The 23,918-nt window shown below is 53.2% G+C and overlaps 1 protein-coding gene across 3 annotated transcripts in view; it reads right to left on the bottom strand.

Moving 5' to 3' along the window:
- The window catches only part of SNX29 (sorting nexin 29), a 496,622-nt gene that overhangs the window by 42,630 nt on the left and 430,074 nt on the right, over window positions 1–23,918 (bottom strand). For all 3 annotated transcript variants that reach the window (XM_027043227.2, XM_053213859.1, XM_053213858.1), the window contains one exon: window positions 119–258. In XM_027043227.2, coding sequence (XP_026899028.1) covers window positions 119–258 — 140 coding nt within the window. The remainder of the gene's footprint in view (window positions 1–118; window positions 259–23,918) is intronic.

Below are 23,918 nucleotides of genomic sequence, written 5' to 3'. Positions count from 1 at the left end.
CTCGGGGAACAACACCTGGGCCCCGGTGTGTCAACGATGGCCACGCACTTTGCCTGCCAACCTCGGAGGAGGGGGAGGAGGAAGTGCTGGGCAGAGCGCCCATGTGAACAGTACTTACACAAAGAAGGGCATCAGCTGCACCAGGGTCTCCTTCTTGGGGCTGGCGGCAAACTCGGGGGCCACCTGGATGACCTTATTCATGACGCTGCGCAGGTAGTTTTGCAGCTGCTTCCTCCGCTCCTCCACAAACTTGGCATCCTGAGAAAACAGACACACAGGGCCGCTCAGGCGCTCACTCTTTCCTCTTCAGAAAACCACCCATAGAAGATACAGCGACCGGTCATCACCACCCAGACGGCTGAAGTCGACCTGAGCGATTGCCGCGAGCAAAGGGTGTACATAAGGCTTCCCACGTGCGATCCTGTTGAATCAACAGGGAAGACGTCCGTGATATTATTACTAAGAGGGGGACAACAGATCCATGAAACCACCTACAGTGTGTTCCCATGAATAAATGAAGTCTTAGCAACTGTGTCTGTTGTTTACAGAGGACCTACAATGTGCCAAGGCGGTGAAGGGGCCAGGGGACCTAACAGTGAGCAAAGCTGGTCACTGCTGTGTTGCTGGTGGAGGTCACAGGCCAGTGTAGGACTCACAGATAAATCCAGGCACCACACAGGTCCAAGCTGCTTCCCAGAGACAGTGTTTGATTTACCATCATAGGAAGTTTCTAAAATATGAATCAGTCATCACTATTTAAGAAAGAAAGCTTTTACTGATGGGGCACTTGGGTGGCTCAGCTGGCTCAGCGTCTGATTTTGGCCCAGGTCATGATCTCATGGTTTGTGAGATCAAGCCCCACGTCAGGCTCTGTGCTGACACGTGTCTGCTCAGGATTCTCTCTCCCTCTCTCTGCCCCTCCCCCAATGGCACGTGCACATTCTCTCTCTCTCCAAATAAATAAGCACACACACACAAAAAAAGATTAAAAAAAGAAAGAAGAAAGATTGTATTGAGAAGTTCCATCTTCCCTTGAAAAACCAGGATACCGGGCAGCACGGAACCATGCCAGGCTGGGGGCTGTGCAGCATGGCTCGGGAGGCAGGCACAGGGCCCCAGGTCTATGCAGTCTCTACCCTCGGTGTTCTGGGGCTCTGTCCTCTGACCCTCCACCGTCATGTCTGCTTGGCCCTCGGCGGCGGGGCTGGTGGCCCAAGCATGCCTGCCAAGAACTACAACTGCGTGACCGTCTGCCGTCCCAGGGTTGAAATCCTTAACGATATCGAAGCAAGGATCCCCAGAGATTGTGTGGCCTGTCCTGCTCATGCGGATCTGCAATGGGGGGCCGTGGCTCATGACAAAGAAACCCTGGCCACCGTGAGGGGCAGGAGACTCCTTCTCTGTGAGAGTGGTGCTCTTCCTAGATGGAAGAACCACATGAGGTGAGTAAGGGAAGGGGAGAGAGAGAGCAGGGGGAGGAATGAGGTCATCCGACCTCACAAGAACATGAGAAGAGAGGGGACTACTCTCATGTGACAAATGAGGAAGTGGCAGCCTAAGAGGGTCTGGGTGAATTGTGCACGAGGTCCCATGGATGGAGCATGGCCCTCAGCCCCGCCCTCTGCCCTGTGCCAGCATGGAGGTGACCTCAAAGAGGGGCTCAGTCAACAGTCAGCTGAATGAGGCCGTGCCCAGAGGCACCCGATCCCGGTATGTGCCCGGATCTCCAGAGAAGAGTCCCCACAAGGCCCTGCCAAGGACCTGAGCACGGCAGGAGGATTCTTTTAGTGCTGCCCAATTTGGCAGATGAAAACACAGGATGCCTGGCGATATCTGAGTTTCAGATAAACAACGCATAATTTTTCAGTATTCATAACTCAATATTCAATAATTCATGATTCAAGAATTTTTCAGTATTCAACTCTACGCCACACACTGGAACTAAGAAATTACTCACTGTTTATCTGAGATTCATATTTCGCCGGGCATCCTGTATTTCACCCGGCAGCCCTTCCAGGACATGGGGTGAGAGGAAAGGTCACAGAGCTTCTGAGGCCGGCAGGCTCCCCGGATCCCTTCCAGGTCACAGCAAGGGGTTCCTGCCCAGGGCCACCCCGCGAGCTGCCTCAGCACAGCCCTCCTCCAGAGGGTGAGAACACTAAGGGCTGCCAAAGCCACTCCGAGTCCCGGCCCAGCGCGGCCCCAGACAGGGGCTCTGGGCTCCCGCGGCCTGGCGGGAGGCGCGCCAGGCCGGAGACCAGCGGCCAGTCATGGCACAAGCTGCAGACACTTGTGCTGCGTTCCTGGTCTGATGGCCAGGTGCTGCTCTATGGCTTCTGAGTTTCGACCCATCGTTAGGCACTGAGATGCTCCTTCTGGGGAAGGGGATTCACGTGGCCACGTAGTGCCAAACGGAATCCATCGGGCCTAAGTTCTAAGGGGCGCAAGAAGCCCACAGGCCCGCCTGAGAGGCTGTCGGAGGACCACCAAGGAGCCTGTGAGGCCCAGAAGTCTCTCTGTTTTTGCAGCAGGGAATACTCAACACCCTCTCAAGCAATAAGGGGAGACGGGGGAAGGCTCCCCACTCTGCCTATGGGGCTGAGCTGGGCAACAGGATCCTAGGGAGGCCAAAACGCTCAAAATGAAGGTGGGAGGAAGCTACCCAGGGGTGGAAAGTGTCTATTTTCCCTGGTCTCAGTGCCTCTTCTCACCAAGGTCCCAGGGGCAGGAGTGACGTGGCGGAAAGATGATCACCCTGGAAGAATCCCAAATCCTTCCAAGAACTCATTGCTCCAGAGCGCCGGGCCCTGGAACCCTAACCAGCCCCTGAGAAAACCCGACGTGGCAGCACCAAACTTGACATGTGGGCAAGTTTTACCTGAGCCATTCAGAGCAAGCGCGGGTATTTGCGGGATCTTTACTCACGCTGTGCACTGAGCTCTTTCTTTGGGCCGCACGCTCCCATCTGACGCTGGAGACGGAGGCTCAGAAAGAATAAGGCACATGCCCGAGGGCTCAGAATCGGGAGACAGATGGGCAGGGTCCCAGGTCTCCAACCAGTGCACAGTCAGAGCCACCCCCAATCCAGAAGACATTCTCCAATTTATAGCAGAGAAACCTACGGGTCCTGCAAACCACAGGCTTCCCTAAGACAGAAATCAGTTCAGAGAAATTCCACCTGGGGTCAGCTCTGGCTGAAGCCATGTATCGTGCAGAGGGAAGGAAGCCTGTCCCCTGAACGCTGGTGCCCGACTGCCAACCTCTACCAGGGACATCGCTTCCCTCGGGTCTCAATCCACTTCATGAGTCCTCGCCCGTGATTTTGGCAGAGCTCCGTGGGGCAGGGAAGAGGGCAGAACCGTTCACGAAAGACCTTTTTTTCCCGTGACTGTCCTTTCATTTTTACCTTTTTTTTTTTTATTCTGGAAATTGCATAAAGCGGAGCAAACGGTACCACAAATCCCCACAACCCTTTATCTAATAAAGTCTTAGCCCTTTTCCGCGGTTGCCTCACAGTTGTTTTTGGTGAAGGTATCTTACAGAAAATGATAGCCACCGTGATACTTCACCACTAAGGGCTTTGGTACGATTTCAGAGCTAAGCAGTCCTGCCCTCGTTGGCTGGAAGCACAGACCCAGCATGTCTGCCGGCCCGCTCTCCCTGGTCCCCTGGCCTCCGTGGGCCCCTAGAAAACCATCCAAGAGACCGCACTGCGGGATGATCACACCAGATGACAGTCCCTCAGGCGGGAAGCGCGACCCACACTGCCATCTACGGTCAGGTGGCTAAACCAGTGGGAGCCTCAGGCTTCCCATCCATAAAATGGTGGCAAGGATGGGCCCACCTCATTCAGGACAACCCAGGCTAAGCGCCTGGTAATCAGCATCTTCTGGAGGCTGTGACTGATGCCGATCCACCAGCAACTTCTATGTGGATGAGGTGATGACCCATGCTTCTGATGCCTTAGGCCTTTCCCAAGCCGTCCTCTTGGCCTGGAATACCTTGACATTTAAGTCTCTACTCTTGTGCCCCCACCACGGAGAGACCCTCCAGGATAGCCCTGCTAACGATGTCCTGTTCTCTGTTCTTCAAGGTCCTCACCACTGCTTCATCATGTGCCTCTAGCTTCCCCACCTTCCTTGAACGATCTACGTCCCAGGGAGGCAGGGCCATTACCTGTCTGGTTCCCCACAGTATCACAGAGCCCAATGCAGTGTGTGGAGATCATGAGAAGCCCCATAAGCATTCACTGCAAGATAATAGAATAAACATAGGGGATGAATTCAGGGGCGGAGAAGCAGGCCACCAGGCAGAGTGGTTGGAAAGCTGTTGCCAAGTCCAAGGAGAGAGGACAAAGACCCCAGAGGGGGAGTGGTATGGAGGAAAGGAGGCTAGCCTCCAAATGCCCTCAGGCAGGGAGAAGACAGAAGGCCGGGAGCTGGTTCTTCAGAGACTCCACTTGTCACACGGGGGCGCCCTGGAGGAGATCACTGTCCTGTCAGAGCCTGTCCCCACAGGGTCGGTTCAGTGCTTAAGGGGACAGGACAGATTTCCATTCGTTGGTTGGGCTCCTGGGGCTGCAGTGTGAGAGGTGAAGGGAGGGGATGGAAGCCAGCTCAAGGAACCTGCCAGACTCCTCTGGGGGCCCCCTCCTGAGCTGTGGTGGCCCTGCTATTGTTCTGTGACCCTAGAGCCATTAGCAGTGCTGGGGCTCAGTCCTCGCCTCCGCCTCTGAAAAGAACACTCCGGGCTATCTTACTATGAGCATTTGCCTTCCTCCAGAAAGGTTCATTTCATTTTGAGCCTCGAGAAGACAAGGATACCGTCACATCAAGAGCAGCAATTTTAAAAACAATGGCACGCTGTAAACAAGACAATAAGCCACGCTTCCTAGAGCAAATGCTCGGCACCCCCAGCTCCTCCACTTTCTGGCATGGTCTTCCCTGGGCTGGCCTTCTCAGCCAAATGCCCCCCCCCCCACCCCCTGAGGGGACCTGCCCTGGGGCCACCCTTCCTGGGAGCTGCCTGCCAAGTGGGCAGAAGTGCCTGTGCATTTCCAGAGTCCGTTTTTCTTTTCATCGAAGAATGTCATGGCATTTTATAAAATGAACTGGAGGTCTGGTTCCATCAGGAGGAGTGAGCAGCTCAGGCCTTGTTGAGAAGCAGCTACTCCAGAGTCAGCTGACCTGACACTGTGTCACTGGCTGGAGAATTCCGCAACACTGATCAGACTCCCAAGGCGCCCAGCATGAGGATCCTCCGGCTAGGAGAGCCCCTCCCAGGCCCAATTCTGAGGGGACTGGCTCACCCAGCCCATTTCTTCTTCCTGGGAACAAGACAAGATTCCCAGTGTCCTTGTGCAGAGGTGGGAGCCACGGACCGGGCCTGGTGGATGCCACGTGAGGCAACCATGTCCAGGGCTTGCCACAAAAAGGCAAGCACCCTGCAACCCTCCCCCACTCTCGTCTTCCTCTGGGAGTGCGGAGGCCACACGGGCAAGTGGCAGAACCACCTGCAGGAAGGAGGGCCACCGGAGCCACCCTCTCTGCACCAGGTGTGCCCTGAATGAGAGATTCACTTCGCTGCCAAAGCCACAGAGTTCCAGATTTGCGCCACGTGCCGGGAGAGGTACTCGGGCCAATTCTGCGGATTCACGCATGACACGCTCACTGGTGTTCGGGGTATGCCTGCCTTTGTCCGAGGCGGCGTGCCTCGAAAGAATGTGCGCCGGTTAACACACAGGGCTCCTGCCCTCGAGGAGCTTCGAGGCTCCTGGGGAAGGAGACCAGGAGCGGGCAGACGAATACATCCCAGTGAGTGCTCCGGGAGAGATGGGTGTGGGCTGGACAGGAGGAAAGAAGACAGACTGGCCCGGGTGGTGGGGGTGGTGGTGGTTACCACTCCCCCGGGGAGCACCTCTTCCATAGGCGCTTTAATCCACAGAGGCCCACGGAGACGGCACTTTGGAGAGAGGAGGCGGAGGCAGAGGGCGAAGTCGGCACCTACGTGCTCACAACTCCTGCGCCTGCTTCCTGGGCCCATGCGCATCCGTCTGCTCTCAGGCTGGGGGACAGAAAGGTGCCGGTCAGGGAACAGCCAGGGCGGGCCAAGGGCCGTGGCGGGACGGAGCCCAGATGCAGGAACAAGGAGGGGGGAGCCGGCAGGGGCGGGCCAAGAGGTCAAGTTAGAGAACGTGGACTCTACCCTCGGGACCATGGGTGTTTCCAAGCAAGAGAGTGACCATCAGCTACTCCTTCCCTGAGACAGAAAAGCAATTCTGACTCTCAGACTTGATGAGCTCTGTTTGGTCTCTGTCACTGGGTTGTATCTCAGGGGTACTGAAAACCTGCCTTTCTCCTTTCACGTGTGGGTCAGCCGGGAGGTGCAGACGCTGCCGATGGAAGCCGCAGGCCCAGGCCCGCCCTCCTGGGACACGGGGACAGGCCTCAGCGCCCCTGGCAGCAGGCACAGCACAGCACAGCTCGCGGGCTGCAAAGCAGCAAGCTCTGCTGTGTTCCGGGTGTGATGCCTGAGCACTTGTTTCCAGGGAGACTGTTATGCAATCGCTAATTGGGAAGTGAGGAGAGAAAATTCACGCAATTGCCACTTTCAACACTTTCCATGGAGGCAACCGAGAGCAATGAATTGTCGCACACGATGGACCCCCGTACAGCTTCCTGAACGGCACCGAGCCCCTTGTGTAAGCCTCTGACCGGGTATCTTTAGCGAAGCTACAGGAAGTATCTCTACTTGATTAACTCAGGGAAACAATAAGGGTGCAAACTTGGAAAAGGTAACTGTGCTTCTCATCTTTACGCTGAGAACAGGCTCCAAGGGGCCATGGTAGGGGGTGGGGGGTGTCCCGAGGATCACACCGGGGCTGAACAGCCGGATGAGTGACCTGGCTGGTTCAAAGAGGCCTCGCTTAGGCTGTTTCCCAGGTGCTCCTGCACTGGAATGCAGAAGCCAAGAGGGGAAGGAGAAGGCTTCATCTGGAGAGTTCGGGCAGGGGAGGGAGAGGAAGCCTGCGATGTGTCTCTAAGGTGTCCCTGGGGAGGACCCCGTGCCCTCAGTCTCCACAGACACCCACAAATTCAGGAGTCAGAGTCACTGCCCTTCTGAAGGGACAAGGGGAGCAACGTCCTGGTGATTATAATTACTTCACCCCAGCAGCTCAAGCCCAGCATCAATCACTGAACAAGTAGTCAGTGATGGGCCAGGAAGGACAGAGCAATCCAAGAGACAGGCGTAACCCTACGGACGTCACAGTCTCCCTCTCCAACAGCCAGCCCACGGCCAGGAGATGCTCTACACATCGTTCATACATCCAAGCAGCCGGCAGGCACCAGACACTGGACTCCCTTCACCAGCCGCGCTCCCTAGACGCCAGGCTGCACCAGGGCCTGTGGGGAGAAGATGCCAGAAGAGGCCACCATGAGAGCTCCCCGAGAGATGCAACCTAGAATCTCTTTGTTCTTCTAATGTTTCCAGGAGGCCGACGGGCCCAGAGCTGAGCTGGGGGCCCACGAGACTCATGACAAGTCACAGCGCCAGCGCTCGGGCCCAGTGGTGGACAACAGGCAGGCATTTCATTAACAAAACTCTGTGGCAAAACAAAAGAGCTTCTAGGGGAAGGTGGTGTTTCCTTCTAGCCAGCCTGGTGTGGGAGAGGGTTTGGGAAGCAGGAGGCACTCTGGGCCTTGGTCTGGGGAGGTGAGTGGGATTTCCATAGATGGAGGCAGGAGGGAGGCCCAGGGATGAGGGCCCAGGGGTGAGGGGAGCCTCCCGAGGGGGAGGCAGTGGGGAGGCCCAGGGGCGAAGGGAGCCTCCCGAGGGGGAGGCAGGGGGAAGGCCCAGGGGCCAGGGGAGGCTCTCGAGGGGGAGGGAGGAAGGAGACCCGAGGATGAGGGTCTGGGGGAGGTGGCAAGCAGGACTGAGGAAGCTGGGTGGAGGCATGCACAGACTGAAGGAGGGCTGGAGCTGGGCTGTGGGGAGAGTCCCAGGTTAAGGCCGGAAGTCACTGAGGTGTGAAGGAGAGAACAGGTGCACATGGGGGCTGGGGAACTCGGCAGGGGAGAGGAAGGGGGGACGGTTTGATGCTTCCACCTCACAGGAACCACTCTGAGAGCTTTCCATGAACTTACCCCTTACTCCTGGCTGCCTCCTGTGGGGCTGGGACCACCACCCCACCGCACGGCTGGGGAGATGGAGGCACAGAGAGATGAACGCCTGCTAGGCTCACAAAGAGTCCGGGCAGAGCTGGGATTTGAAACTGGACAGGGGTGGAGGGGGGGCTGCGGAGCACACCCACCAGGTCATGCGGCCCCAGAGTGCCTCTTGAGTCTGGTGGGCTGAGAATGGGCCAGTCATGGAACATCAAGGGCAGACCCTAAACCCCTCTCGGCCTCCAGGATAAACGTCCCAGTGACTGGGCAGAGGTGCTTCGGCATCCGGTGCAAGGAGTCACCTCAAGCTCAGCTCCCGTCCACTTCCTGGGCAGAAACCTCCAGGGGCTCCCCGGGGCCTCCGAGGTCAACCTCAAGGTCCCTCTCACGGCACCAAAGGCCCTTTGTCACCCAGCTGCCACGGGCCTGTCGGCCGCCCCCTCTCACCTGGGCAGGGCTCTGGTCCCACACCCCAGGAAGAGGCTGTCACCTCCCAACTCAAGCTCCGTTGTCTAACGTAAGCGCTTCCCCCAAACCCCTGGGACAGCTGGTTGCCGCCTTTTGGCCACAGACCCCAGACCCAAGTGCACGGTGGCCTCACGTCACTCCACACGGAAGTCTCTCCTGTTGGCCAGGAGCTTCTCCAGGACACGGACTGGTATGCTCACTGCCCTCTCCATCTGCAGTACCGAGCACCAGGCATGGCTCTTGGCAGACGAGGGGCCAGAACGCCTCCTGCCCCACCCAACACCCCCCATCTAGAATATCCCCACGTCCTCAATGCGGCACCAAGGCCACCGGGCCCCAGCTCCTCCCATCTTCCTGGGTCCCATGTCCGCCCACTCCCCTCACTACTGGGGAACCACGTGGACTCCACCCACTCTCATTACTGGGGAACCTCCCAGAACACGCCAAGCCTGCTTCTATCTCTGAGCCTTTGCACTTGCTGCTTCCGTCTGGATGCCCTCCATCCAGATACCTGCATGGCTCCTGTCAGCATCTCCCCATCTCTTCCCAAAGTCCCTTATGCTCAAGTAAGAGGCCCTCTTATCCACTCTGGCACCTTCCCTACCCCTTTATTTTTGTGCGGTGATGACAATAATGTCTCCGGTGCCTGGTGACAGTATCTGGCATCCAGCAGGTTCTTGGTAAGTGTGGACTGACCAGACTCTGCTGAACCTTTTGATGCATGTGCCGCTCCCTCCAAGGCCCCTTCGGCTCCTCTCCGGCTGCACAGTTAGGCACGGAGAAGCTAAGGAGTCGGCCTGAGCTCGCGGAGCTAATGGGTGAGCGGTCTGGAGGTGGAACGCAGGCCCAGGTCACGGCTCGGTGTAGAGCCCACACCACAACCACTGAGCTGGGGCTCCAGTTCCCCGCAGCGGTGCCGCCAGAGTCCCCGCTAACATGTACTTCTGCTCCCGGAAGGGTAAGCCGTTCTCAACTGTCAGGTGATGGCCACGAACGAGAGCAGGGCCCCTAGGCTACCTGGAAGAGCAGACTCCTGGGGCCCCGGTGGGGACGTCACCAGATGCAAATTGCATCTGCCCTTAGAGGGGTCCCAGGCTCTACTATCGCAGGCTTCTGGGTTGCCTTGTGGGTGAGCTCTGGTCTACCTCTTGTCCAGCCTGCATTTCCCCATGGATCTGTTCTGCAGACCCAGGCGGTTCCCAGAGAAGCCTCCTCCTACCCACTGCCCATCCCTTTCCCACCGCGTCTTCCCACAGCATGGAGCTGGCGTGAGCTCTAGAGGTGAGTGCGGGGCAAACCCTCCAAGCTCACGGGCATGAAAAACTAGTGACTAGAACTCTCCGTTACGAGGTGACACCAGAGAGACCAGTGTCTTCACCTCAAGCCCGGGGTGACAACCTATCTCAGCTCCTTGTCTCATGCAGCTGAGGCTCCCTGTGCCTTGGGGCAGGTGAGGGGTCACATGCTGGGCACCCGGGTCCTGGTCTCATGCTGCCCCCCATGTTGTGCATGTCCCTGGGAATGCCGGGTTCCTTCTGAGCCTCAGCTTCCTCACGTGCGAAGGGAGCGGACAGGTCCAGGACCCCGCAGCCTCCTTCCCGGGCAGAGGGTAGAGACGTTACTCGCCGGACCCAAAGGCGACAAGCGGTACTGGGATCTGGACGGAGAAGGAGTGTCAGGTCTCAGAGACAGGGAGCTCGCAGAGTCTGCTGGACTGCTGAGCCTCTGCACAGGTGGTAACGGACGACCTCCAAGGTGATCTCGCTTCCCAAATCCGTAGGAAACACGGAAGGCTGGAACTGAGAATCTGGACTTCCAGACCCAAACTGTACCCTGGTGTCTGCACTCGTTAAACTGCCCTCAACCTATTTGGTGAGGGTGCCTATTTGGTGAAGCACCTGGGTGTGGGGAAGGCAAAGGAACCATGAACCCTGCCTGTCTAATGAGTAACAGGGCTCCCACGACCTAAAAACATCTGCACAGCAGAAGCACACAGAGTAACAGCAAGCATAGTAATATCGAACACAGGAGTACTTACTGCGTGACGTGTTTTAAGTGCTTTGTACCTAACTATCAAGCAGAGTTTCCTCAAAATGAGTTTCCGAGGTAGGTCCTACCATGAGCCCATCTCACAAACAAGGAATCAGAGGTGTGGGGGGCAGAAGGGCCATGCCCAAGCTCTGGGATCCGGTGAATCACACAGGTGGAGTGCGAACCAGGTCGTCTGACCCTGTCAAAAGCGCATGCTGACACCCCCATGGAAAGGCCAAGGGGCTGCGGACAGCCGGACTGCCCCCCCGCCGTATCTGAATCAGGACTTTCCGCACAACGCGCAGGTAGATTTAAGACTCTGTCGGCGGCCCAAGGCTGTGTTCTGATGGTCTCGGGGTGAAATATTGCCTGTGGTGGCAAGAAAAGGGCAGACTCAAGAGGACTCTTGGACCCGGATCCTGTCCACGCTTCGTTCAGGGAAAAGGCCACAGGCTTGGCACCCTCGCTCCTCCCCTTGGTCCCAGAGCCCCTCCTCCTCCTGCTCACACCGCTGAGCGTGCTGTGTTGAGCCCCACGGGTGATGAGACCTAACTAAACGGGGGAGGCAGATCGGACCCCTGGGGCTGGCATACAGCAGGTACAGCACGGTGGCTGGCCATCAGCACTCACCCGCTATCGGTGGACTTCGCCGAACGTCAGAACAGAAAGCACACCCTGACCCCGCCTGCATCGAAGGCGTACCCACGCGAGACGCCGACTGCGCGTTCAGGAAACAAAGCAATTCGCTCTTTCGGAAAAGCAACAGAAAACCCACACAGGCCCGAGCTACGTGTACACCCTCCTCCCAGAAGCTTCTGAGAGCAACAGAAAGAGCAATACTTAGGTCACGGTTTACTGTGAGCTTCCTGTGTGCCACCCCTAGTTGAAGTGCCTCCTTGCATTATCTCACTGCAAGGGTTTTAGGAACTGGCTACTCACACCCCCATTTGGCAGATGAGGAAACTGAGGCTCTAAGAGATTAAGCGCCTTCTCTACAGTGAGGGGTTGGTGGGGAACAGAGCTGGGCTCAGCTCACAGCCACAATACTCTCCTGCCTCTCGGCATCAATGGATTCCCAACTGCAGGGGACCTACAGCTTTACTAAAGACAGAAATCCAAAAGAAACTGGTCCTATAGTTCGCACACAGGGAACCAAAGACCGTCATTCTACACACTCCCCCGGCCCCCGCTCCACACAGTGAGAAGTGGCTGTGGCTGGATGAATTCTCATCTTTGTATCAACAGAACCAGAGGCTTCGCCGCTTCCTCTTTTGCTGGAGACGGGTTGGGTATGGCGGCCTGTCTTCCCCCTCTCTCGCCATCCGCCCAATCCCCGTGCCACACAGGAGCGGCATCTCTTACCCCCTCCACGGTGCCGGGCACAGGCTGGGCCCTCGGCAGGACACGACAAATGATCTCCTGGCAGGCCAGGAGCAGGCTCCGCTGCAGCTAAGCACGATTTTTCTCCGTCACTGACTTTGCAGCCGAGGGACAGTGCAGGCCCAGCAGCTGGGGACGGGGGAAAGGCTGGTTCATGCATTTAATAGGAAGAACTCAGAAAGGAAAGAAGGGTGTTGCCCACAGACGAAAATCTCTTCCAGAACCACAAACTCGGCAGAACTGTGGGTGACACGAGCCACAGGACGGGCGACGGGGACGGGGCCAGCTGGGAAGGGGTACCACTCCTGTGATCCCGGAAACTTGGCCTTGCATAAACTCGGGCCCACTGTTGCCGGATCGCTGAGATTTTTATGTGAAACTTCAGATTTTAAAATGTTAAAAAATTATAAAAGTATTTAAAGACTAGGCAGAGCAAACAACACACAAAGAGCATGCCACACAAAGCCACTGGTGTGAGACAGATGAGCCCGTCAGAGGCTCCTGAACTCAGGACGCTCTCCTCAAATTCACAACAGCCAGCCCCAGGACCTGGGATTCTTTCGGGAAAGTCGCATCATGCGCCCACCAGAGCCACTCAGAGGCGGGCTCAGCTCCTACCACTGTTTAGCCGAGTAATCGTGGCCAAGTCACTAGCTGTCCCTGGACCCCAGCTTCCCCAGCTGCACGATGCAGATATGGAGAATGCCAGACTCAGAGAATCGCTGTGTGACCGAAGTGAGATCATGCTTGTAAAGCAGAAACTGGGGGTCCTCTCAGTACCCAGTGGACACTCCACAGGCAATGAATTTCCTCTTTTAGAATGAAGCTCAACTCAGGTTCCCTCTGCCTCTACGTTTTTTTTCAGCGACCTGGCATTATTTGGTCAAATTAAATATAGTAGACTACGCACCAGACTGACTCCATCCTGAGATCTATCCTGGAAGAACGCTCACGCAGGACCACAGGGGTCACACCCAGCGAGATTCACCGCTGCCTGGTTCTGGAGTCAGGGGCCACTGGGTGGCCCCTCCAGGCCACAGGGGAAGTGAGACGTGGCTGACGCTCCCCCCAAGATACAATCACCACGTACAGGAGCAAAGTGTAGGTAGAGGCAGCCCTGTGAATGGAGCTGAGAGAGAGTGCTGAGTACGCCAAGTAAAGGAACAGAGACTCACGCGCAACACCCGTGAAGGCAAGTAAAAAAACACAGCAACTGCAACACAGTCTAGAAGGAAACCAACATGTCTGCAGCCACAGCCAAACCCGCTGGAGCAGCCGCTGGCGGCAGGCAGGGAGGAGAACGGGAGGCAGACGGGCTAAGAGAGGAGAAACACAGAGCTGGGGGCCTCCGGGTGACCAGGGGGGTCAGGTTACTGGAGCTGTAGAACAGCCTTCACTTGCTTTTTTCTGTACCCGAGGTAAGGAGGCAACAGAGAGGAGAGCGGCAGTATTTTCCTGCCGCGCCCGTTTACGGCCAGGCCCTGCCTCCATCAGACCCCAAGTCCCCAGCAGGATCTGGGGTGCACGTGTGTTCCGCCCTGAAAAAGCTCCGAGTCTGACGACTGCAGACACGGAGACCGAGCTGTGACAGTCCAGCTGGAGATTCGGAGTGCTCTCCCGTAGTTTATGTTCCAGCCTTGCCTGCGGGCCCCACAGGGCCCCGCTCTCCCCCTGTCCACAGTCCTCCATGCAGCCCTCAGGCAGAGATGGCACACAGAGCCGCTCCCTCGTGACAGACAGGCCGGTCCCCTCACGAGGCCCCAGACCATTTCACAGTCTGGTGGCTACAAGTGTGATGGTCGCACGGGGTCTGGTTTGGAGATTCTCAGAGGTTTTAAGAGCAGCGACAGCGGCATTATGGGGGACCATCTCTGCCTTAATTGCAGCCTCTATGATGACTATCAATTCTTAACTGCTCGTGCCACAGGCTGGGAGACGCATAATGAAGGCAAAATCTCTCAATTCTCAGATCAGTTGGCCGCTGACTCAAACGCCTAGAGATCATGGTGCAGACCAAAGAAAATACATCTGCAAGCCATCCAGAAACAACAGAAAAAAAATCGATAGGTCATCAAAAAGAGACCCCTGTAAGGCTGGTTCCATGGCCCCCACCCCACCGGCGGCCATCAAGCTGGGCTTTGAGAGGGGCTGGTTCCAGGCTTCTGCAGGCCGAGCGGCTTTCTGGAGAAAGGCTCCAGACACCCTGGGAAGGGGTGGGGCTGGCTCACCCACCGCAGCAGGCCTGGGGCTGTAACAGGGCCCTTGACCGTAACTGCTATAGACTCAACAGCAAGCACACCCACCTGAGGCCAGGTGTTCAGAATATGGCATTGCATTAACCCTCAAAAACACACTTCTGTGGTTGGGAGGGGGGAGGGTGTCTCTATTTTAGGGCACTGAGACAGAGAGGAATTAACTTGTCTATGCTCATGCTAGAATGGTCCTTCTAACTTCTAGGCCCAGCCACTCTGCTGTCCCACACCATCCCCTTTCTCAAGAGGAGAAGTTTCCAAAAATTCCATTCAGTTCACAAAGCCTATGCACTGGGCCTGCTACCAAGCTGGGCACTGGATGGGTGGGAGAGGTAGAGGGCAACAGCCTTACCTTTGAGGACATTTGAGTTTCATGCAAACCTGAACTGTGTTTCTCCACGATGCTTCTGATACCATATGGGGAGGGGTTTTTCCTCTTTTTTTTTTTTTTTTTTTCTACACCAACAATCAATTCTCCAGCTTTCCAGACACTAACTGGTTGTCTAATGATTCAACTCCCTTCTGACACTAATGGCCTCAAGTCTGCATAGGACCACACGGGTTAAGGGCTCTGTCCCCTGAGTCTGTCTTCACTTCTGACGCCAATCCCAAGTCCCAGGCTCCCGTACATCTGACCAACTGGCTACACATCAAAGATTCCCATAATTCATTCCTCGGGTTCAATAATTAGCTATAATGGCTCACAGAACTCAGGAAACCAATTTACTTAACATCACCTGTTTATTATAAAGCATACAGCTCAAAAACAGCCAAATGGGAGAGAAGCATAAGGCAAGGTACTGATGAGGAGGAGAGGTGTGGACTGTCCCTGCATCCCCTGGGGGCACCGCCCACCCAGGTCCTCAATGTGTTCACCCACGTGAAGATCTCCCAACCTCACAGGTCAGGATTTTTAGGGAGATTCCAGTGCATGGGCACAACTGATTAAATCACCGACCGCTGGGGAATGACTTAATCTCCAGCCTTCTCCCTCCTCAGAGGTCAGGGGTCAGGGCTGAACGTTCTAACCCTCTAATCATGTCTTGGCCCTTCTGGAGGCCAGCCCCATTCCACAGGCTTCTAGGGGTCCCAGCCACCACTCATCTCATTAGCCTCAGGAGATCCCCAGGGTCTTAGAAGCTCTTGGGTCAGGACCCAAGACTGAGTCCAACACTGTATCAAAAGATTCTCCCCTCACCCCATCAGAAAGTTCAAAGGATTTTAGGGGCTCTGTGCCAGGAACCAGGGACAAAGACTAAACATATATTTCTTATCGTATCACAATATCAAAAAAAACAAATGGGGAAGATAAAGCAGGAAGGATAAAGGGATTATTTTCGAGTTTTACTTCGGAGTTTTATTTACCTTGGACAAGGACCCTGGAGTTTTCTTTTAAGAAGTAAAAATAAAATCAGAGTCAGATACGGACTCAACCTAGCTAGTCAAGACACGCCCCAGCTGGAGGTCTTTGCTCCTTTTTCTGTAACAGAGTGGCAGCTGTCATCGTGCCTTGACTCAACCAACATGATGTGCCAAGCAGGTGCTAGGAGCTGGGGCACACCAGTGCATGAGACTGTAGCGTAGGAAGCTGGTACACACAAAATACCTCTCTGCTCTATACGCTCTGCAGGGAGTTTGGGGTCAGGAGAGCAGCTCTAGCCAATGGGCAGCAAGCAGAAGGGACATACACCGGCTGGTGGGGTCCGAGGTCAGGGATGCTGTGTCTCTCCCGTTTCTCTGTCGGGCATGCTGCAGAGACCTGGGGGCACTGCGGCCCCTTCCTCTGGCTTCTCTCAAACCTCCTCCAAAAGATGCTCCCCTCCAACCTCAAATAACCTGCTAATGCCAAGACAGCCATTGCCAACCCCACTGCCAGAGGGGGCCACCGAGGCACAGACCTGCCTGACAGCCAAGACTGAATGCGGGCTCCTCGACCTCGTCCCTTGAAACCAAAGGGACTTCTGACGTTCAGGAGTCTTCTAAGGAGGTCCCTGCAGGGGCGCCTGGCTGGCTCAGTCGGTGGGGCGTGTGACTCTTGACCTCGGGGTACTGAGCTCGAGCCCCACGATGGGTGTAGAGATCACTTTACAAAAATCATTTCCAAGGAGGTTCCTGCAGAGTTCCCTAGAAGTGTCTTGGGTGGGGGCTTTAACTGGGAGTTGAGGGGAGGGTCTAATTCAACAAAGCAGCTCCCCTTCCTCTGTTTAAACTACTGGAGGTGGTGACAATAGCAGCCATTTACTGAGAGCTGACTGGGTGTGAGGCTCGGTGTTAACACAGTTTTTCCACTTGTTTAATCCTACCTTTGGTGGTGGACACTATTATTAAACCCATTTTACAGATGAGGAAATCGAGGAAAACCCATTTTACATTGAGGTGAAAACATCCTTTCAACGACAGGAACCGCAAGTCAAACCCGGGCCCCTCTGACTTCAGAATCCACGTATCTAACCATGCCCTCTGGTCCCGTGAGGGTGCCAATGCCAAAACTAAGGGAGTTAAAAATGAAACGGTGGTGCCCACACCACCTCTTACAGAAGAGGAACTGAAAGCCCAGCGTGGTTTATCCTCTCAATCCGCAGCCTGGAACTCCTTGCACGAGATCGCACTGAATACATCTCAGGTGCTGAGTCAGCAGATGTCCAAGGAGCCACTCTACGAAAAGAACTTTTACTGCAGTCAGCAAGCGAGTAGGTGATGCAAACCAACTTAGAAAAATTCAAGCTATTTAATGAAAAGAGGCAAACCTCAAAGCTGGGCTCAGTGATATTCCAAGTCTACTCAGGGCCCTTGTATAAACCACTTGCTGACCACAAACATCAGACAACAAGGTCAACAAGGAACAAACTCAAAGTCTGGGGTTGAAAGTCGTTGTGGCAGCTAGCCCTACCCCAGCTAATTCGAGCGGAGAAATGGAGGAGGCAGAGGGCTCGATTCTACACTGGTCATTGCCCACACCTGGGAAAATGGGGCCAAGTGTCACCTGCTCTGCGCAGTAAAGATTCTTCTCTGACTGCAAACAGTAGCTATCATCTACTGAGGCTATACGCTGTGCCATACACTGTGCTCAACTCCATGATTTGCCGGTAAAGAAACTGAGCTGGTGGTGTGGTTAGACCACCCGGGTTGGAATCCCGACTCTACCACTTACTGGATCTGTAGCCTTGGAAGAGGTGCTTGGTTTTATCATCTTTAAAAGAGGGATAACAACAGTAGCCGCAGTGCCTGCACAGAGTAAGTGCTCCGTCTGTGTTATTACCATTGCTGTTATCACTTTGCCAGGGCATTTCTATCTCAAAATAACATGTGGGTTTAGTACAATCATCATTTCTACTAGCTGATGAGCGCATGAGACGTGGCGTTCACTATTTCACAGCTTTGTCAGACAAAAGAATGCAAAACTGAAGATTAGAAGGAACAGACATGTGTTGCATGAAGGAGAAGCTTCAGGAGCGGCACCCGAGGAAGGCGGAATGCGGTTTCAGTAAATGCACTGTTTGTTTGGGGGCGGAAGTGGGGGATGGTGTGGAATCAGCCTAGGCTGTCTGGGCAGGGAGATCCCACCTCCCCAGCTAAGCCTTCACTACCTCCATTCACTGACCAGAGTTGACATGCCCAAACCCACCCTACTTTAAATCCCTACTTTAATGTGCTGCCTTTGGTAAATAGAAGATTCCACAATCTCACTTCTGTATCCTAAGATGCCACAGACCTCAGGGATTTCCCTTCATGTCTTCTTTTATGGAGGAAGCAAATGGACAAGAACCTTTTAAACCCATATCCCTTTAGGTGCCTTTACTGAAGCCTCGATTTTAAGATATTATGACCGACAGTTTCTTCTTTTTGCCTGCCCAGCAGCCATCCCCTCCATGCCACTGGTAAGAGCACTGTAACAATCCTCTCAAAGATCCCCTGCTCCCTATTCTCAGTCCACATGGTGGGGGAGAGGCTGCCCCCCCCCCCACTGCTGCCGCTCCCCATCTGTAGAAGCAGACATGACACCTGAGTCAGGTCCAGCTACTGGAATGTTCCATACCCCTGGCCACAGAGATTGGCTCAAGAATGTACATATGAGCCAAGGAACCACAAAACTCAGACTCTAAAAACTACAAAACATTGCTGAATGACTTAAAGATGACCTAAATAAATGGAAAAACATCCCACCTTGTTATAAAAATCACATCCCTCAAATTGATCACAGATTCAATGTAATGCCTTACCAAAATCTCAGTTGCTGTTTTTTTTTTTTTAAACAGTCTTTATAAGCTTATCCTAAAATTCATAGGGAAATTTAAGGGACCCAGAGTAGCCAAGCTAATCTTGGAAAAAGAACGAAGGTGGAGGGCTCACTTCTCAACTCCAAACCTACTACAGAGGCTCTAGTCATTAAGACACGATGGTGCTGAGGTAAGGATAGAGATTTAGATCAATGGAAAATAACTTCACTTCCAGAAATAAGCTCTCACATTCATGGCTAACAACTGATTTTCCACAAGAATGCCAGGACAATGCAGTGGGGGAAAGAATGGTCTTTTCAACAGAGTCCTGTGACATGTGGATATCCACATGTAAAAGTAAACTTGGACCTCTTCCTTGATAACATACAGAAAATACCTCCAAATGAGTCCCAGAACTAAATCGAAACATTGAAACTGTAAAGCTGTTAGAAGAAAACAGGAATAAATTGTAGTGACCCTGTTTTAGGCAAAGCTTTCTTAATAGACATCAGAAAGCCTAAGGAACAAAAGAAAAAATACGTACATTAGATTTCATCAGTATTAATGAACCTTAGGTTCTGCAAAGGACATCATCAAGAAAGGAGAAGACAACTCACAGAATGAGAAAAAAATATTTGGTTTTTTTTAAAATTTTTTAACCTTTATTGATTTTTGAGAGAGAGAGAGAGAGAGAGCGAGCGAGCATGAATGGGGGAGGTTCAGAGAGAGAGGGAGACACAATCTGAAACAGGCTCCAGGCTCTGAGCTGTCAGCACAGAGCCCGCCGCGCGGCTCGAACTCACGGACTGTGAGGTCATGACCTGAGCCGAAGTTGGACACTCAACCGACTGAGCTACCCAGGTGCCCCAATATTTGTTAATCATATACCTGATAAGGGACTTGTATCCAGAATAGACAAAAACCGCTTACAACTCAACAATAAAAAGACAACCCAATTTTAAAACGGGCAAAGGATCTGAATAGATATTTCCCTAAAGATATACAAGTGGCCAATAAACACACAAAAAGATGTTCCATCAGTATCATTTGTCAATAGGGAAACACAAATGAAAACCACCACGTGACATCACTTCATACACACACACACACACACACACCACACAGTAACAACCAAAGATAAGAATGTGACCAACTTAGAATCCTCATACCTTGCTGATGGCAATATAAAATGGTGCAGCTACTTTGGAAAACAGAGTACTTCAAAATGCTTAATAAGGGTTACCACATGACCGTACTTCACTCCTACGTGGAATAAAATCAACAGAAGAACGAAATTAAAGGAAAAGAGAAGCGTGTGTCCACGCAGAAGAGTGCACACGAATGTCCATGTTAAAGACTCAATAACAGTCAAAACACGGAAACAACCTAAATGCCCATCAACAGACCACTGGATAAATATGTGGTCTACCTATATAATGGAATAGTACTTGGCAGTAAAAAGAAACACAGTTCTGATGCATACTGCAACATGGACAAAACAGTATGCTTTTGTGAGGTCACATAAGACGAGCGTATGAATCCATTTATATGAAATTTTCAGAATAGGTCAATCTGTAGATACAAAAAGTAGATTATGGCTGTTTAAAACAACAACAAGAGGGCACACAGCCCGGGCAGACCAGTGAAATCTACTCCTAGACTCTGCTGGAACCACCAGGAAAGGCAGTGCTTTCTTCCTGAGCTGCCGGTGGGGTGATATAAACCTGGAACTGCCAGAGGCAGCTTGGAGACAGCCTGTCTGAGAAAGCAGCCCGCAGAGAGGAAAACAAAGGAGAATGGGAAGGAGAGAGAGATCAAGTTCTGACAAGATCACGTGGGCCCTGGAGCCAGCTATGCCTGAAGCTGCAATGCATTCCTGGTCTTTTCAATCACGTAAATCAAGTTCCTCCCAGGATTTCAGTGTGGGAGGATGTTAGCTCAGTTCCTCACTGAAACTGTGATTCCTCCTTGGCATCCTCCACTCACTGTTCAGGTCACCCCCCCCCTTCACAGGACTTCCCACCCTGGAGCCCCCCTGCCCCATACTCCACCTTTCCCAGGGCACGGGCTTTTCTGAAAGTCCTCTCCCTCCTGCTGGCCGTGGCCTCCCATCCACCTCACAGAACCTCCTTTTCAGTCAGAGACACTGTCCCCACCTGGAACGCACCTGGAGCAGGGCTCTATAACTCAAATGCTTAAAAATAAATGCGAGCTGTGTTATTTCCAACAAGTTTTCCCACCCTATTAATTATTTATCTAGCACCTGCTTCACAAAAAAAGAACCTGGCAGAGAAGGAATAGGGAGAAGAGTCTGGAAAGAGCAAGGCAGCCAAAAACAGCAGAGGTGCCCTAGCTGGGAGTTACATGATGTGGGGGAGAGAGGGGTCCCCAGGGAGGGTCACCAGCAGGGTTCTCTGTATGGCCTTGATGAAGCCTACCAGCTCCTAATCAGAACTGTGTTTTGTTTTGTGTTTTTTAAATGTTTTTATTTAGTTTTGAGACAGAGAGAGACAGAGCATGAGCAGGGGAGGGGCAGAGAGAGGGGGAGACACAGAATCCAAAGCAGCCTCCAGGCTCTGAGCTGTCATCACAGGGCCCGACACGGGGCTTGAACTCACGGAGTGAGATCATGACCTGAGCCGAAGTCGGACGCTCAACCAACTGAGCCACCCGGGCACCCCCAGAACTGTTTTTAAATGCACGAAACAAGGTAACACAGGTTTAGACAGACAAGGACTTATAAAATGTTGATAAAGCAACACAAGAACTTCTTTGCTGAGGCCTTGGATAACAAGATGCAGGGGCAGGTCTTATCACCACTGTAACTTCAAGGATATTTGAAGTGAGCTTTGAGGATATTTGGGGCCATCTATGGCGACTGTCGTGTGATATGAAAATATGTAAGACTGATTTCTACCGCAGATAAAGCCACAGGTATTAGGGATACTCTTACGGTTTGTGGACCGAGTTCATGTTTTAATTAGATGTTAGGGAAAATAAAAGTGTGATTCTTGTCTGAGGATTTGTCTGAGGATAAATGCTCAGACCCTAGAATAAGAACTCGTGGGCTGGATCAGGCTGAGCCCCCAAGCAGGCCTCTCTGGAACGGTGCACTGCCCATGTGGGGAGGCGAGGCGTTAACAGGGAAGTGTGGCTGGGAGAGCCCTGTTACCACCAACTGTGGCTTCTGAGCACTTGGTGTGGCCCAGGATGTGTTCTTGGCCTGTCCCCTGAACTTCCTCAATGAAGCCTCACAATAGCCTCGAGCAGGAGCCGCCAGAATTCTGTGTAAGTTATATTCACATGGGCACCAAGGCGCAGAGACACGACAGGCTGATGTACCCTGGTGTCGGGATTCAAATCCAAATACTCTGACCCCAGGACCCATACCCTTCTCCATTGCCTCTTACTCCCTGCTCCCCCACCCTCACTAGCATCCCAAAGAGGTAAAAGCCCAGAGGAGACAAAGAAAAGCTGAGTCGCACTTAATTTTGAGCTAGAGGCCTCTGTTCCAACCCTTGCATATCTGTGTGGAACATGTGTTCTGCCTGGGTCAGAGGCAGTCCTGAGCCCAGAGACAAAGCCGACTCCGAGTGTGCACCAAGAACACCTTTCCATTCCAGCAAGACGAAAGGCCGTATGAGCCAGGCAGAGAGAGAGCATGTGTCTGGCCCGACGTCCAGGGTGGAGCTGCATGCAGGCCTCCTTTTGCCTGGAACACACTTCCCAGGTTGTTTGCTAGCCAAACACCGCACAGCCTCTACATTTCAGTTTAAATGTCCCTACCTGGATACCTTCACTACATCAGGTCTTCTGTGTTACATACAGCTTCCTGCAGTGTTCCTGCATAGAAACTTGGCACCATTTGAAGGTTACTTATGGTTTATTTGTTTAATGGTTGTCTCTGCTAAACCAGAAGTTCCAAGAGGGCAGGACCCATATCTGTCTTCCCCACCATCTTAAACACAACTGTGCAAACTGAGTAAATATGGGTGAATATCATACAGGAAGAAAAAAAAAGAAAGCAACAAGACACTAGGCCAGCTGGCTGCTGGGAGCTTCCTGTTCCAACCCGGGAGGCTGAGACTGGACACGGGCGCATCCTGATGTACCAATTAAACACAGGGTGACTCTGCCCACTGACAGGTGTGGCTCAAAGCCTGATGACCCGATGACCTGAGCAGCGATCTTCACCCCTTGAGGGGATCGAGGTGAGCAGGACAGGAAGGAGATGGGCAAGTGTGCTGCTCCAAGGGTCCAGGTATAAACACAGAAATAATATGGAACAGTGCTTCTTGAACTTCTGGGTACACACAACTCACCTGCATATTAACATGCAGATTCCAACTCAGTAGGACTGGGGTGGGGCCTGAGATTCTGCATTCCTAAAACACTCTCAGGGGAGACTGATGCAGCCCACCCGAAGACAAGATCTGTAAAAGCTTTCTTGGAGGTCCTAACTGATACTGTTAACCTCAAGCCAGATTACCAATTCGTACAAATATCCACCCATGTTCTTTGTTCCTCTGCCTAAGAGCACAAGATGGAGAGCGAATGAGCCTGCGGAGATAATAAGCGGAGATAATCAGAGCTCCAGTCCTGGCTCTCTGAACACCTCACCATGCAATCCCAGGCAAGTCATTTCCTCCTCCTGGGCCTCTGGTCCGCGTCCCCACTCATTGGTCTGCAGACTAGCTGTGCCAGCATTATCCAAGATTTTTTTTTTTTAAATACAGACTCCAGGGCTTCACCCATAGAGTTTCTAGTTCACCACATCTGGGGTGTGGTCTGAGCATCTCCATTTGTTTAAACCCTATGACTCAGATCTGCATCCAGAGTGGGAAACCATGAGACAAAAGGCAGCCGAGGTGGAACTGTCCGTGGTGCTGACCGGTGACTTGTAATGTGGCCTAAATACAGACTTAGGGGATCTGGGAGGCGATAATTTACCACATTGTTTGAGAATCCGGAAAAGATGCTGACATTTTTGCTCTGTTTAGGTACTGGCATTATTGGCATATCCATCAGTCACCTGTAGCACAGCAGTGAAGCCTAACCCATTGGAAAAGGGAAAACAGTTATGTCCAATTATTTCCAAAATCAATGCATCGGAGGCATCTGCAACGGTCCCCGAAGCCAGAGCGAAAGGCTTGATTTACAGCTCTCCAGACTTGCTTGCACACTAACGGTATGATTGAGGGGGAAGGCCCCACATAGCAAAACCATTTCTTATTTGTTGCTCTAGTTTGAAGAATGCCTACACGAAATTCCAGTTCGTGCGTTCTATGGGGACTTCCTGCCATGGGAGGGAGGAACGAACAGAGGGAGAAGTGGGGGGGGGGGCAGGGGGAGATAAAAGGTGGAAATGAAGATTAAGCAGAATGCCAGGTCTTCCTGGCTAGCTC

The sequence above is a fragment of the Acinonyx jubatus genome, chromosome E3 (genome assembly GCF_027475565.1).
Source record: "Acinonyx jubatus isolate Ajub_Pintada_27869175 chromosome E3, VMU_Ajub_asm_v1.0, whole genome shotgun sequence".
NCBI classification, from domain to species: Eukaryota; Metazoa; Chordata; class Mammalia; order Carnivora; family Felidae; genus Acinonyx; species Acinonyx jubatus.
The sequence above is the reverse complement of the archived record's forward strand: the minus strand, read 5'-3'. Positions and strand labels throughout refer to the sequence as shown.